General features: G+C 51.3%; 6 protein-coding genes across 6 annotated transcripts; 5 read left to right on the top strand and 1 right to left on the bottom strand.

Annotated features, from left to right (window-relative positions):
- On the top strand, positions 1 to 1,065 carry NFIA_003900 (uncharacterized protein; the record flags this gene model as incomplete). The annotated part of the gene is made up of 1 exon (XM_001258930.1): positions 1 to 1,065. One exon carries the CDS (start codon positions 1 to 3, stop codon positions 1,063 to 1,065), a length of 1,065 nt encoding a protein of 354 aa, XP_001258931.1.
- Positions 1,066 to 2,712: 1,647 nt separating this feature from the next.
- Positions 2,713 to 5,454, top strand: NFIA_003890 (Zn(II)2Cys6 transcription factor; the record flags this gene model as incomplete). The annotated part of the gene is made up of 7 exons (XM_001258929.1): positions 2,713 to 2,882; positions 2,939 to 3,874; positions 3,921 to 4,129; positions 4,176 to 4,308; positions 4,357 to 4,575; positions 4,623 to 4,778; positions 4,824 to 5,454. 7 exons carry the CDS (start codon positions 2,713 to 2,715, stop codon positions 5,452 to 5,454), a joined length of 2,454 nt encoding a protein of 817 aa, XP_001258930.1.
- A 69-nt stretch (positions 5,455 to 5,523) lies between these two features.
- On the bottom strand, positions 5,524 to 7,864 carry NFIA_003880 (transketolase; the record flags this gene model as incomplete). Its single annotated transcript, XM_001258928.1, has 5 exons — positions 5,524 to 6,161; positions 6,225 to 6,297; positions 6,350 to 7,191; positions 7,259 to 7,587; positions 7,662 to 7,864. The coding sequence occupies 5 exons, from the start codon at positions 7,862 to 7,864 to the stop codon at positions 5,524 to 5,526; spliced, it is 2,085 nt and encodes a 694-aa protein (XP_001258929.1).
- Positions 7,865 to 9,261: 1,397 nt separating this feature from the next.
- Positions 9,262 to 11,339, top strand: NFIA_003870 (flavin-containing monooxygenase; the record flags this gene model as incomplete). Its single annotated transcript, XM_001258927.1, has 8 exons — positions 9,262 to 9,366; positions 9,414 to 9,472; positions 9,525 to 9,619; positions 9,682 to 9,965; positions 10,030 to 10,137; positions 10,188 to 10,419; positions 10,482 to 10,779; positions 10,844 to 11,339. 8 exons carry the CDS (start codon positions 9,262 to 9,264, stop codon positions 11,337 to 11,339), a joined length of 1,677 nt encoding a protein of 558 aa, XP_001258928.1.
- A 205-nt stretch (positions 11,340 to 11,544) lies between these two features.
- NFIA_003860 (NAD-dependent succinate-semialdehyde dehydrogenase) lies at positions 11,545 to 13,146 on the top strand (the record flags this gene model as incomplete). Its single annotated transcript, XM_001258926.1, has 3 exons — positions 11,545 to 11,659; positions 11,716 to 11,892; positions 11,951 to 13,146. 3 exons carry the CDS (start codon positions 11,545 to 11,547, stop codon positions 13,144 to 13,146), a joined length of 1,488 nt encoding a protein of 495 aa, XP_001258927.1.
- Positions 13,147 to 13,279: 133 nt separating this feature from the next.
- Positions 13,280 to 14,380, top strand: NFIA_003850 (NAD-binding Rossmann fold oxidoreductase family protein; the record flags this gene model as incomplete). The annotated part of the gene is made up of 2 exons (XM_001258925.1): positions 13,280 to 13,603; positions 13,655 to 14,380. 2 exons carry the CDS (start codon positions 13,280 to 13,282, stop codon positions 14,378 to 14,380), a joined length of 1,050 nt encoding a protein of 349 aa, XP_001258926.1.
- Between the last annotated feature and the right edge of the window lie 3 nt (positions 14,381 to 14,383).

The following is a 14,383-nucleotide window of genomic DNA, read 5'->3' as shown; positions in this document are numbered from 1 at the left end:
ATGAAGTACCGTGGTGTTGTTTACGATGTCGGTCTCAATTTCAATGGGGATGGATTCTCCGTCGAACCATTCGATCCCGCTTTGGTAGAGTACGACATGCGCACCATCGCCAACGATATGCACGCCAACGCTGTGCGCATTGAGGGAGAGGACATCTACCGGTTGGAAACCGCTGCACGAACAGCCCACTCTATGGGACTAAAGGTGTTCTTTAATCCGTGGAAGATGAATGAGGGCGTCGACGGGACGCGCGCCTACTATGAGGAGGCCGCGAAGGCGGCTGAAAAACTGCGAATCAAAGGCATTGATACAGTCTTTATTGCCGGCTGTGAATACACGATCTTCAACAAGGGAGTTTTTCCCGGCGAGTCATTCAATGAGCGTGCAATGTTCCTCGGCTCTCAGTTCTCTAGCGGCCACATATCGAAAGATATTCCGCAGGCTTTACGTGACAAGTCTGTGGTACTGAATCATGTCTTGCAGTCTTTTGTTGAGGTTATTCGGGCCCAGTTTAGGGGACCAGTCACGTACTCGGCTGGCTCCTGGGAAGTTGTGAACTGGGACATTTTCGACATCGTTGGTATAGACTACTATCGGCGAGGTGAGACCGCAGAGGAATACATTTCGGGCCTTGAACGTTATCGGCTCAACAAGCCTCTCGCAGTTCTTGAAGTCGGCTGCTGCGCCTACGAGGGAGCAGCCAGGCGAGGAGATGGTGGCTTCATACTTCTAAAAGGCACAAACCCGGACGGAAGCGGCGTGTTCGAAGGCGACATTGTCCCGACGCGGAGTGAGGAGGAACAAGCGGACTATGTATGGACACAGCTCAATCTTCTCGCTAAGGCGAATGTCCACGGGGTCTTCATCTATGTGTTTTCATTTCCCTGTATGCGGAGTGGAGAAGGTGCCAGAGACCTTGACATGATGTGCTTCTCGTTGGTCAAATACTTCCCCGAGCAGGACCCGAGATCAAAGGCTATGCCTCCGTGGGCGCCCAAGAAATCTTTCCACCGGGTCGCCGAATTCTTCCGCTCCTTACAGCTACAGGGCCCTGCTGCATGTTAACTGTGTCAGTCTCAAAGCATCTAATGGAAATTCCATGTGTGCCACGAACCAGGTTTTAGGGCCGTGGGAACAGTGAAATGTAAAGGTCTTATAGTTTTATTCGCGGCCTCCCCATGAACAAAACAGCGTTATCCTTCATACAGGATTAAAAATGATGTTGTTGATAGACCTCCTGCAACAGCCTTCTGGCAAAAATATGGGTGGTGGAATTGTTGCGGCAGGCGGCAATAGTAGCACGTACATGTTGTGAACCAGAGCCCACTGACCCGCACTCAATTCCCGGACTAGCATTTTGGCGGTGCGGCCGAGAATTCAGAGAAGAGTGTGCAATGGTGAAAGGTATCGCACTTCTCTGTACTCGGGGATGTGGCTAAGGAATCCATTTCCCCAAGGTCGCGAGACAGTTTCGTTCCCCATTGCGAAGCTCTCATGCTATAAGTTAACCGGCTGCGACCATCGGCAGTGATCTACTGCCTTTTCTTGTCAGCGCCGCAGACGTTAATCCAGTATGAGGGACAGCCTGACTGCAACGCAAGGCGCAAAATATGCTGCTCAGACCTTTGACAGCGCCTCCAGCATAGTGACTATCATACGAAGAGCCGCCAGAGCGCGAAATGGGAAGACTTCATCGGGAAGATTCCGGCCAAATTCTTTAACGTATCTCGCCCTGCAGTCGCTCGATCGGTGAAGTCGCAATACGTTGATGACTTCTCTCATCATAAATCGGGAGAGTACTCCGGTCATTGGGAGGATTAATCCGCGTGAGGAACTGAGGATAGACTAGACTGACGCACGGGCCAGACGCTTAGTGGTCTCATCAACACACGTTTCGAGAACGAGACCAAGCAGCCGCCACCGATATATAAGAGTAGATCTCCCTAGACGACGATGATGATGATATCATTTACACTGACCCCTCGCTTATATCGATTTTATACCACTAGACACCAAAATACGAATCCGTACCCAGTATAGTGGGTAGTGGGTACTGGGTAGTGGTTTAAAATCAACTGCTTAAGCGATACGCAGGCTACTACAACTATATCCCTACCTTTGTGTCTCTATCGTACACGATCCCATTTCTTACGGGCGAACTTTAAGCCTCGCCTAAGGGCCTGTATTGGCCATTTGCCTTCGGTTCTGTCCTTGCGGCTCCCTTGGTTCGCGGCGCTACGAAACCTTCGAGATGCTTCTGCAAAATCTAGTACAGCCTTCATGTGGCTGGTTCTCCCCTTTTCTCCTAACCATGGTTGAGACGTCGCCGAATGCGTCGCCGACCTCTCAGTGTAGTTTTTGCCGTGGTATCTTCAGTCGCGGGCAGTCGAGTATGACATGGGTGACAGTTCCTTTGCAACGCATTCACACTTGTCATCATCTCGAAATCGATACAGTTTCCTGTAACACGCCAGCCAGCAGTGGCCAGCTCGCAGCTGCGTAAGCAGGTAGGCACGGTTTCGTAGCAATGGGTCGAACAGTGGCCGCGTAATGTCATCATGTGAATCATGTCGCACAGTTCCATAGACACGTCACGTGGCCCTCGGAACTTGGTTCCCGAGGATAATCTCAACTTGCAACCTGCCTCAGTAGCATGGAGAAGCAACGAAAAGAACTCTCAATATCAAGTCTGTTCTAGCAGTGCAATGCAAAATGCCACTACGATCCTCGGCATCATCTAAACCCATCCGTAAACACGTCACAACAGCCTGCAATCCCTGCCGCGAAGGCAAGGTGAAATGCGACGGTGTTACCCCGGTTTGCGGGAACTGTCGGGCGAAGGGGAAGAGCTGTAGTTATCGGCAGACTAGCGATAAGCGCAAGTAAGCGGGCCAGAATACATTTTCGAAGAAACTGCATGCTGATGTGGGATGTTTAGAGTCCCCCTGCGAGTCACGATCCATGTCCTTGCGCAGAGAATAAATCGACTCTCGCGCTATATCCAGGACCAGGGCCTGGAGGTGCCGCAGATGGAGGAGAGTGATTATCTGACTATCAAGGACATTTTTGAGACGATTGAGCTGAAACTTGATGATGCACCTTGTAATGACAGGGGCAAAACTACTGAAATGGCCGCGGCCTCAGTCTCCCACGGTGGCTTTGAGGATGCTCTGATACCCGAGAGTCACTCTAGGGGCGATGGGGCTTTTGATCTACAGGCGCCGTTGACTGGAGCGGCTGGTGCGGGGACTGTGAATGCCCAGGAGCTGTTACCACCGGTAGGATCGTCAGAATTGGACTCAGCGCATTCACGGACACCAGAGGACACCTCACAACTGCGTTATTATGGCACCGGAACGAATATATCTTCTGCTCCTGCTCCGGATGATTCCTCGCCAAATGCGGCGTCTGCACTGCTCGAGCTGGCGGATGCAGGCCTCTACCATAGTACGGCGCCCATTGGACGGGGTGAAGAAAGCGCACCGCATCCAGAGAATAACGCCGACGAAGAGGAGGAGGATGAAGTCACAAACCAACTTTCGTGTCGGTTAGGGAAACTCCAGGTAACGCATGATGGGCGGCTGCGGTACTTTGGGTCCACGTCGAACTTCACGTTACTGGATATACTGGTTGATGCTGCGCCTTCGTGCCAAGTTTCGTCTCAGCGAGCGACGCAGGACATGCTGGAGGATGCGGGACTTGGACTGAAAGTAGACGAATCTCTTGAGACGCATCTGCTTCAGTTATATTTTACCTGGCACGACCCTTGTTTGCATGCCGTAGATGAGGAGATATTTTGGAGGTCGAGGGCGCAGAAGAGCAATAATGATGGGGTTGACTCGCCATATTATTCTCGTACGTTGTCTGATGCAATGTGGGTCGAAATTCCTGGAACCACAGGTTGGTCGCTAACAAATCAGGTGTGCGATCGGTGCTAAGTATGAGCCAAAATATCACCCCGACCTTGTGACCTTCCCACGATCCCTGGCCGAGTTTTTCAGTGATAGAGCAAAGATTTCACTCGAGTCAGAGTTAGAGAACCCTTCCCTCACGACGGTACAGGCGCTGGTTATCTTGGGTGCATATGAAGCGTCGTGTACGAGGGACACGAGAGGCTGGCTGTATAGTGGTGAGTGGGAATTTCGTGACCTCGGGATTTCTATTAAGAAGAGTAGGGATGGCAATGCGGCTCGCCTTTGACCTTGGATTGCACCTTGATATGGCTCCTTATGTGGGAAGGGGTACTATTTCGTGTAAGGATTACGATATCCGCCGAATAACCTTCTGGGCCGTCTACATGAGTGAGCAGTAAGCAACTTCCTCACTATCTCTCTTTTGACAGCTGCTGATGTTTAGATTCTGGGGTTACTATCTAGGTCGACCGACTCGGAGCCCGATGGATGGAGTCACTGTGCCAAAGCCTGACAGGGACAGTCACCTTCCTCCGATGAAGTGGAAGCCGTATGGCTCTCCGTATCTATCCATGAATATGGCCAACCTCCCGAATCCGCTAGGGCCAATGTGCTACCAGTGGGTTTCATTGTATGATTACATGTTACCACTTACGAACATTTTGTGAGCACTTCCCCACTCCTATTAAATAGCTCAGGCTGACGAGATAGATACGGCTGTTGCGAGATCTCGAAACATCAGCTTCAAGAGCTTACCTCCGATACAGTGGGGAAGTTGAGACTATGGAAGGCAAATCTCCCACCGGAGCTGAATATCCACGAGAAGCCAGATTTTCCACAGCCGCTACCTCATGTTCTGGCTCTTCAGTAAGTGTTGTTGGCCTGTCTCAGATCCAGCACTAAGAAGTAAAGCATGCAATACCACCAATTGATGATCCACTGCCACCGCCCATATATCTCCCGGCACCATATCCAACCACAACCACCCCAAGGCCCAGGCTCCTCGCATGCCCGCATGATGTGCATGGAATCAGCCATCGCCATTGCCAAAACTCTGGCACTATATGAGCGATACTATAGCTTCCGGCGGGCCAACTTCCAAGTCGTGTCCTTCATCTTCTCTGCCGCACTGATCCTCATATTTGCTATAGTCCCAACACGGCAATATGAACATGACCGGGAATTGGTGGCTTATTTAAGTACCTGTTTTCGCGCGCTTGACGAAATGGGGAGCCAGTTCGAAAATGCGAACCGGACGAGTACCTTCTTGAATACGCTGCAGCGGGAATGGCAGACTCGTCAGCGGAGTAGGATGGCCCGCGGCGTGAAGAGGAAGTTTGATATTCATTGTGAGCCGTGGAAAGATATTCTTGCCAACCAAACTCAAAGCCTGCAGGGCTCTGCGGCCAGCGCGGGGTTCTGCGCTGATATGCGACCTGGCGTCGATTCCACGGTAGAAGGCTCCTTGTACTCTGTCGATTTCATGGAGCCTGATCTATGCAATATTCTGCTCAGCGAAGGCATTCCTCGAGCGTTTGAGTAGATATACCTCTAGATAAGAATCAACTCAAAGTACTTGTGGATGCCACTGTCTATTTTAACCGAGGACAAGCTACAGAGACTGCCAACCAACTCCCCTCGCATCCCTCCCATTTAAGAAAGCCAAATACCCCTTCACTCTCCTTACAATACCCTCCGCATCTAATTCAAACCGCGCATAATTACTCTTATTAGATGCCGAGTACCCGAAACCACTCATCCCAATACTCGCCGTCACATACCGCGCCCATGTCGTCGCCACATACTCCTCCACACTAACAATAGGCTTCCCATCGAGCCTAAATACACCCTCTTGATACTCCCTCTCCTGACGATCGAGAAGATCGAAACTCGGACAACTCACAATTCGACATTTGACACCGTCTCCGCGCAGGATCCGAGCAGCGTCAACGACATGGCACAAACTACTCCCACAGCTAGCAAGCGTGATATCGGCATCCATGACTTCGTCAATCACATACGCCCCACGCAGGACCTGTAGTCGATCTGTATTTGGAACGTGGGAAACAGGGTCCCGCGCGACGGATATCATAGTCGGGCTGGTCTTTGCGTTCGCGCTAGTCAGGGCATAGATCCACGCGCCGAGCGTCTCTTCGGCGTCGCAGGGCCGGATGTATGTCAAGTTTGGCATTGCTCGGAACAGGCTATCCAGTTCGACGGGCTGATGCGTTGGGCCATTCTGACCTTCGGCTGTACAAGGTATATTAGTGGATCAAGAACGAGGCGGGCGAGTAGGTGAAGGTCCTGGCTTACCGAAGGAGTCATGGGTGGCGATATGGATGGTAGGGAGATGGCTGAGCGCGCCCATGCGGACGCCGGGAGCGGCCTATTTCGTTTCTTCCATTAGTTTGTCGCATGTATGAGGAACGGGGACGCACGTATAGGTAGAACATCAAGAACGTCGCCGTGACAGGGAGGAACGTGCGCGGGTGATATGCTGCCAGCCCATTCGATATCGCCGCCATTGCGTGCTCGCGGATCCCATAGCGGATATATCGACCCTTACATCCAGCTCCAGTGTTTGGAAAGAAGATGTCGGTCTCCGAGTAGAGGAATTTATTCGAGGTGACGAGATCAGCCCCTCCGCCACAGAGAGCGGGACATTCCGCCCAGAGCTTCTGCAGGATGAGTCCATTGGATTCTCGAGTTGCTGTGCCCTCGAACACTGTACTGTCTAGCCTCATGAGAATTTTTGTGATCGAATCTGTGTCTAGATTCCCCGAGCGACGAGCGGCAAATTTCGCAGCCTTGACTGGATGCTTCTTTGCGTATTGCGAGATTAGGTCATTCCATTCCTCCTCCAGGGTCTCACCGGCTGCTTTCCTCTCTCGAAAGAAGGCCAGGCCTCGTTCGGACGGGGAGTGCGTGCTAGAGGGATCCTGGCCAGCGCGGATCTTAGATGCTGCGACACTTTCCGTATCGAAGGCACCGTGATGGGCCATTGCTGTGCCTGCTGTGCTTGTCCCGACTCCAATCACTGTGCGGATGTTGATGAATACTGGCTTTCCTTGAAGATTCTTTGCGTGCTGCAAGGCTTCCCGTATACTTTGAACATTGTGGGATCCATCAAGTACGTCGAGCACATGCCATCCAGAAGCACGCATCTTAGGATTCACATCCTCGGTGTTGATCCAGGCTAGCGGACCGTCGCAAGTCACACCGTTGTTATCGTATATCAGAGTTAGGTTGTCCAGTTTCAGGTGCCCGGCTAGAGAGATCGCTGCTTACCATTAGCATCAATTATACCCTAAAGTAGGCCTCGTAGGTAAGGAAGCAGACAAACTCACCCTCCAACGCGACCCCTTCCATCAAACATCCATCCCCGGTCATACACCAGACCCTCGACCGCACAACCTCAAACCCCGGCTCATTGAACGTCCACCCCAGGTTCTTGGCCGCGATCGCCAACCCAACTGCATTCGCAATCCCCTGACCTAACGGCCCTGTCGTAACCTCGACACCAGGACACTCAATTTCAGGATGTCCATGCGCAAGCGTCTCATACCCGTTCAGCTTTGCGTCCCCATACCCTTTCAGCTCCGCCATTGTCCAGGCGTCGTACCCAGTTAGGTGGTTGAGGGCATAGAGGAACATTGCGCAGTGCCCTACAGTCATCCTAATTAGCTTTCTGACATAATGACGTATAAAGATGATGACCAGGAGGGGCGAATACCGTTTGAAAGTACAAACCTATCCCTATCAAACCACTGCGGATTCGACGGGTTGTACCTCATGATGTACTTCCACAATGCGACGCCGATAGCTGCCATGCCAATGGCAGAGCCTCCGTGCCCACCGCCATTCTGGTTGCATATGTCGAAGATTAGGTTACGGAGAGTAAGTACGGCGAGTGCGTCGTCTTCTTCTATGAGCCTTGATGTTACGGGCGACATGGTGGGTAGATGGTAGTAATGATGAATATAGCAGGACAGCGTGTCTCAGTTCATAGACCGCTATTGAGCAGCTTATGATAGTGCTGAATGGAACCATTGATGTATATATATATATCTGTGCACGTGGGCATGACCACCTTGGTACTCGCTCCGGCCTCGATTCCATGCACGGAATTCCTTTCCCGAACAGCAAGGACGGTCATCCCCCTGTGTCTGAAGCAGGCTTTGCGGCGGTAATAATTGAACCTTCACATTTAAAAAGAGGATTCTATGTCGGAGAAAGAGGTGGCTGGGCTTCAACATGGAATCTGGAAAGCATGCTGGGTATAGGGTTGGAGGAGCACTATCAATAACCCTCCTTTTGCATGTTTCTCGCATTCGTATTGCAACCAGCATAGTACTCTATGCTGGTTTTGGAAGCAGGAAATTTAATTCTAATGCATGGTTGCAAGTACCTTAGGCCATGGGTCGGAAAGCGGGTATTGTTTGTAACTGACTGGTTAAATCTTTTTCTCAGAGACAAGGCAATTTGTGCTTCTCGACCTGTCTCCTTTGGTCTCTGTTTGTTTGAACATGGGTGGCATTCTAAATCTTTCGTCAAACTGGAAGGCCTTATTATTGCTGCAGTAGGATGTCATATAGCAGCCTTGATGACCAACTGCGACATTGCATCTTGAACCTATGTGTGATGAGCTTCCTTACATACGCGGCCAGTTTTTGGCGGGGGTACGGCGTCCATGATCTCAATGGCCTGAAGAGAGCAGAAGGCATAGCACCAGACCGAGATACAGTAGTGGAACCCGCTTTCAATGGCTACTTTGTCACCCGGCCTGGGGAGACTAGATTTCTGGGTGTCTTGGCCAAGTGCGACGAGCAGGTCAGCTGCTTCGTGGCCGCCGCAGGAGTTCTTTATCTTGGATTGAGCCGTTGCGGTTATAGATGTAATAGTGTACGTCTGAGTCACAGAGGCTCGTGGAGCTGATGGCGGTTTGGACTTCGTTGTTCTTCCAATTGGGCGGGTTTTGCGCCGCGAAGATAATGGCCTTTGCTAGAGGTTGCGACGAGCATTGTGGATATGTGAAATGGATGAAGTAGATAATACAACAGTATTTGATATACGTGGCAAAGGTAAGAAGTAATGAAGTGAAAGAAAGAAAGCAACTATGTAAATGGAGCGTGAAACTAATCCCGAGGCCGGTTAAATGACCACATCGCGTCTATCTATAATAACAAACCTAATGGAAGAAAGAGCGGAAATGAAAAAACACGGGATTACGCTTCCGAAGACCATTTCGTATCTATTCGGAATCTTGGAGCGTTTAAATTCAGTGCAGATGCAGCTTCGGTCGAACAGATTTGACACCGCTCTGTCTTCCCTCGTACCATTGCGAAGAACGATGGCTGAAGCCGATTCCCCGAACACGATTATCATCGGTGCCGGTCCTGGAGGCATATCCTTGGCGTACCGGCTGAGACATGAACTCGGGTTTGACGACTTCCTAGTAAGCATCCTCGGATCCGTTGCATGGGTGTCTGGCTAAGGAGGTAGATATATGATAAACTCGACGGTGTAGGAGGAACATGGAGGTGCAACACCTATCCGGGCTGGTATTCTCCTTCTGTGCTCTTTGTCTCTACTGGGATGTTAATCGTGATTCAGTGGCTGTGATCTCCCTTCACATCTATACTCCTTCAGCTTCAACCTAAATCCCAACTGGTCAAAAGAGCTCTGCGAGCAGCCAGAGATTCTACAATGTGGGTTAGCCCTAAGCCCAACAGTCTACCAGAGCTAAGCTTCGTCTCTGACATCCGCTTAGACATCGAAGACACAGTCGACAAATTCGATCTCCGCAAGCATGTCATTCCCTCTGTTGAATGCACAGGCGCAGTATGGGACGAGAAGAGCGAAAAATGGACAGTCTATTTCCGCGACGTGAAAACGGATCTCAAGTTCGTGCGCTATGCTAGTATCTTTGTTTCGGCCGTCGGGGCCATCTCTTTGCCCCGCGAAATTCACTTCAAGGGTATGGAGCAGTTCAGGGGCCCCATCATTCATACAGCACGGTGGGATCACTCGGTCGACTATAATGGAAAGCGCGTGGTATGTCGCTCACATGGATCTATTCCATAGAAATGAAGCTGCTATTACCAACTAACTCGTCTAGGCGGTCATTGGCAACGGCTGCAGCGCAGCACAAGTCGTCCCAGCCCTAGCTGAAAAAGCCGCCTTCGTGCAGCAATATGCCCGCAGTGCGCAATGGTACCACCCACGGGTATGCCTGTCTTCCAAACGCGTTCCATGCCCGGAGCTAACACAATATAGCCAAACCACCAGTTCACTGTAGCCGAGAAATGGGCCTTCCGCTGGATCCCCCTCTGGCAGCGCTGGCTGCGTCTCCAGATTTTCATGAAAGCAGAGAAAGAATCGAATACGTACTTTCCTACACCCGAAGGCGTTACTGCTCGGTTGGCCGCCGAGGCCGAATCGAAGGAGTATATTTTAAGTCGCACGCCAGAGAAGTACTGGCAGTTTATTGTGCCAAATTTTCCTCTTGGTATGCAATACCTTCCCCTTGTAGTTAAGCGCAAGAGGTAGTTGACTTGAATATGGAAATAGGTTGCAAGCGCCGCATTTTTGACCCGGATTACTTGGACAGCCTGCATAAATCCAGTGTCGTGCTACGGAACGAGGGGATCCAGGAGTTCACAGAGAATGGTATCATTGGTTCCTCCGGGGTCGAGGATGCATTCGACATTGTAGTCCTTGCCACAGGTTTCCAAGTCTCGCAGTTCCTTGCGCCCATGGAAATCAAGGGCAAGGGAGGGATCTCCCTGAATCAGCAGTGGGAAGAGTCTCGCGGCGCGCAGGCTTACTTTGGTACTTATGTGCATAATTTTCCGAATATGGCGATTATGTGCGTCAAGCCCTCTTACCTTTTAACTATCAAGAAGCGAATGGTCACTAATTCTTATCTACAGCTTCGGACCCAACAGCTTCCCTGCAAATAACTCGGCCCTTTTCGCCTGCGAAACTCAGGTCGTCTTCGCAGTAAAATCCCTGTTCGTCCCCATCCTCGACCGCCGAACCGGCATTGTGGAGGTAAAGCAATCTGCTGAAGAAAAGCACACGAATCTAACCCACCAGCGGCTGAAGGATACTGTTTTCTCGGGCGACTGCTCAAACTGGTATATCGGCAAACACGGGCGCAATGCCGCCTCTTGGCCTGCAAAGGCCGCGAAGTTCTGGTTCGAAACTTATTTCCCAGACTGGAGCGCGTTTATCTGGAAGGGCGGTACCATTTTCTGGCCTGTGCATCGGGTTAAGAGGTGGCTGAAGATGAATCGCGGAGCGTGGGGTTTTTTGGCGCTTCTGGGGGTGTTTTATATAAAGTGTGTCCGGAATGCGGCTGTTGCTGATGCGCTCAGAGCCGGGCTGCGAGGTCTCCGCACTCAGGTAGTCCAGTTTATTAGATAGTGGAACTGGGTGTCGATTGACGATTGTATTCCTTCTTCCTGTGGAATAACCTGAGGGATTGCCGGAACTCATATTCCTGGGGACTTGTATCCCGGTATCTAGGGTTTCTCCAGTCTCAACCATATAAGTATGACCGCAAGTATCTCCATGCAGTCTGTTCTTGAGGTGATATCGCCCAGTCGGTTTGCATTGCATCTTCATCAATATGTCTTCCTACACCGAAACAATCCAGAAACTGAGCCAGTCGGGCCTCTTCATTCAGAATTCGGCCTTCATCGATGGCAGGTGGTTGGAAACGGAGACAACGTTCGACGTCTACGGTACATCTTCTCTAATATCCCTTCTAACCTCGATCACCATCTAACAGAGACACTAGATCCCTCCACCGGGCAAGTCCTAGGCACAGCGGCAAACAGTAACATGGAAAACATGCAAACCGCCATACAAAGCGCCCAAACCGCACAGCAAGAATATTTCACCTCAACAACGGCCGCAGCCCGCGGCGCACTCCTCCAGAAATGGCATGATCTTGTCATGGCTAACATCGACAATTGTACTTTTCCCCAATTTCGCCTGTCTTGGAACAAGACGCGTCTGCTAAACCAAGCCAGTGGCAACCCTCCTCTGCCTCGAGAACGGCAAAACCCTTGTTGAGTCCCACACGGAGATCGCTTACGCCGCTTCCTTCATCTCCTGGTTTGCCGCTGAGGCACCCCGCGCCTACGGCGACACTATCCCGTCCTCAACAATGAATACAGTGATAATGACACTGAAAGAACCCGTCGGCGTCTGTGGGATAATCACGCCCTGGAACTTCCCCGCGGCAATGATAACACGGAAGATTGCGCCCGCGCTTGGTGCGGGATGTGCGGTTGTTGTCAAGCCACCCTCTGAAACACCCTTTACGGCGCTTGCGTTGGCGAAGTTAGCCGTTCAGGCTGGGTTTCCTGGAAGAGTGGTGCAAGTTATCCCGACGAAAGACCGCAGCGTGGCGAGCGAGGTTGCGGTGAATCCGCTGATCAGAAAAATAAGCTTCACAGGTTCAACCAGGGTTGGGAAGGCGCTTGCGAAGTTGGCCGCTGGGTCGCTTAAGAAAGTAAGCCTTGAACTGGGGGGCAACGCGCCATTTATTGTCTTTGAAGACGCGGACCTGGACCTTGCGGTTGAAGGCGCGATGATGAGTAAGTTCCGATGTTCGGGACAGACTTGTGTTTGTACGAACCGCATTTATGTGGCACGGCCTATTGTGGAGGAGTTTACAAGGAGGCTTGTGCAGCGGGTTCAGGAGTTGAAGTGTGGTCCTGGGTTAGAGGGGAGCTCAACGCAGGGACCGTTGATCAATGCTGCAGCTGTTGAAAAGGTAAAAGAGCATATCGCAGATGCAGTGAGTAAAGATGCGGAGGTCAGGACGGGGGGAGTCGTTCCTGAGGAGCTTGGGAATGGGTTCTTCATTCAGCCCACAGTGATCTCGGGAGCAACGGCAGATATGGCTGTTGCAAGGGAGGAGACATTCGGACCATTAGCGCCTATTTTTGAGTTTGACAGCGAGGAGGAGGTGGTGAAGCTAGCGAACGAGACGGAGTTTGGGCTGGCAGGTTACTTCTACTCGAGGGATGTTGCAAGGGTGTTGCGAGTTGCGCAGAAACTCCAGGTGGGCATGTGTGGTGTGAATACAGGGAAGATTAGTGCTGCTGAGGCACCGTTTGGAGGGATCAAGGAAAGTGGATATGGGCTGGAGGGGAGCAAGTATGGGATGGCCGAGTATCAAACGATTAAGACAGTGACTATTGGAAATGTCATGATCTAGACGAGAAGGGTAACCAGCCGGGATCCACTTCCCGGGCTGAACGTATCATCCATTCAATAAATAAAGGCAATCGAACAAGAAGGCATTCGAGAAGTAACTAACTCTACTGCAAAAAGTTCTCAACAAAATCATCATGTCTTCCAAACTCAACATTGGCGTCGTTGGCATCGGCCGAATGGGCCAGCGCCACGCCCTGAATCTCCTCCATCGTGTCCCCAGAGCGCGTCTCCTCTGCGTGTGCTCCCCGGCACCACATGAAATTGAATGGGCAGAGCAACAGCTTAAGCCCGAGGGTGTACAAGTCTTCACAGACTTCCAGGATATGATTCGCACTCCCAATCTCCAGGCCGTGGTGATTGCCTCCCCAACAAATTTGCATATCATGCATACACTAGCCGCCATGGAGCGGGGCATCCATGTCCTCTGCGAAAAGCCGATCACAACCGACATCACTGAGGTACATTATTCTCATTCCCAAATAACCATGCTATACCATTAACTCGCACAGCTGCAATCTGTCATCGAGACAACTAAGAAGACCCTCGCCGCCAGGTTAATGGTCGCCTTCGTCCGTCGGTTCGACAAAAACTACGCCGACGCCCGCAGAAAGATCGAGGCCGGGGTCATCGGCAGACCACTCATTATCCGCTCGCAGGGCACCGAAAAACTCGATAAATCCGGGTATTTCATCAACTATGCCCGGGTGAGCGGTGGTATCTTTGTGGACACTGTCATCCATGACATAGACCTGACATTATCCTTCTTCGGGGACGAGGTCATCCCCAAATCCTGCTATGGGACGGGGTTGATTTCCCACCACCACGAGATGACAGAATTTAACGATGTTGATAATGCCGTGGGTGTTGTTGAATTCTGGGATGGTCGGATTGCGTATTATTATCATTCACGAACGACACTGCACGGATATGACAACTGTACGGAGATCGTCGGGACTGATGGCAAGATTGGGATAAATCTGATCCCGACAATGAATAAGGTGCAGGTCTCGGGCCCAAATGGGATTGTATCAGAGGCGCTTCCGAGCTGGATGGATCAGTATGAGGAGGCGTTTGTAACAGAGTTAGATGTCTTCGTGGAGGCGATCCTCGATGGAAAAGAGTTTCCCTTGAAGATTGAGGCCGCATTAACGGGGTTGAGAATTGCACAGGCGTTGCAGGAGAGCCTCGTCTCGGGGAAGAAGATTGAATTCAATGAGAGCGGGGAGAGGAAATGAACA

The sequence above is a fragment of the Aspergillus fischeri genome, genomic scaffold, assembly GCF_000149645.3.
Source record: "Aspergillus fischeri NRRL 181 1099437636265 genomic scaffold, whole genome shotgun sequence".
Lineage (NCBI taxonomy): Eukaryota > Fungi > Ascomycota > Eurotiomycetes > Eurotiales > Aspergillaceae > Aspergillus > Aspergillus fischeri.
This window is presented reverse-complemented; position numbering and strand designations above follow the sequence as displayed.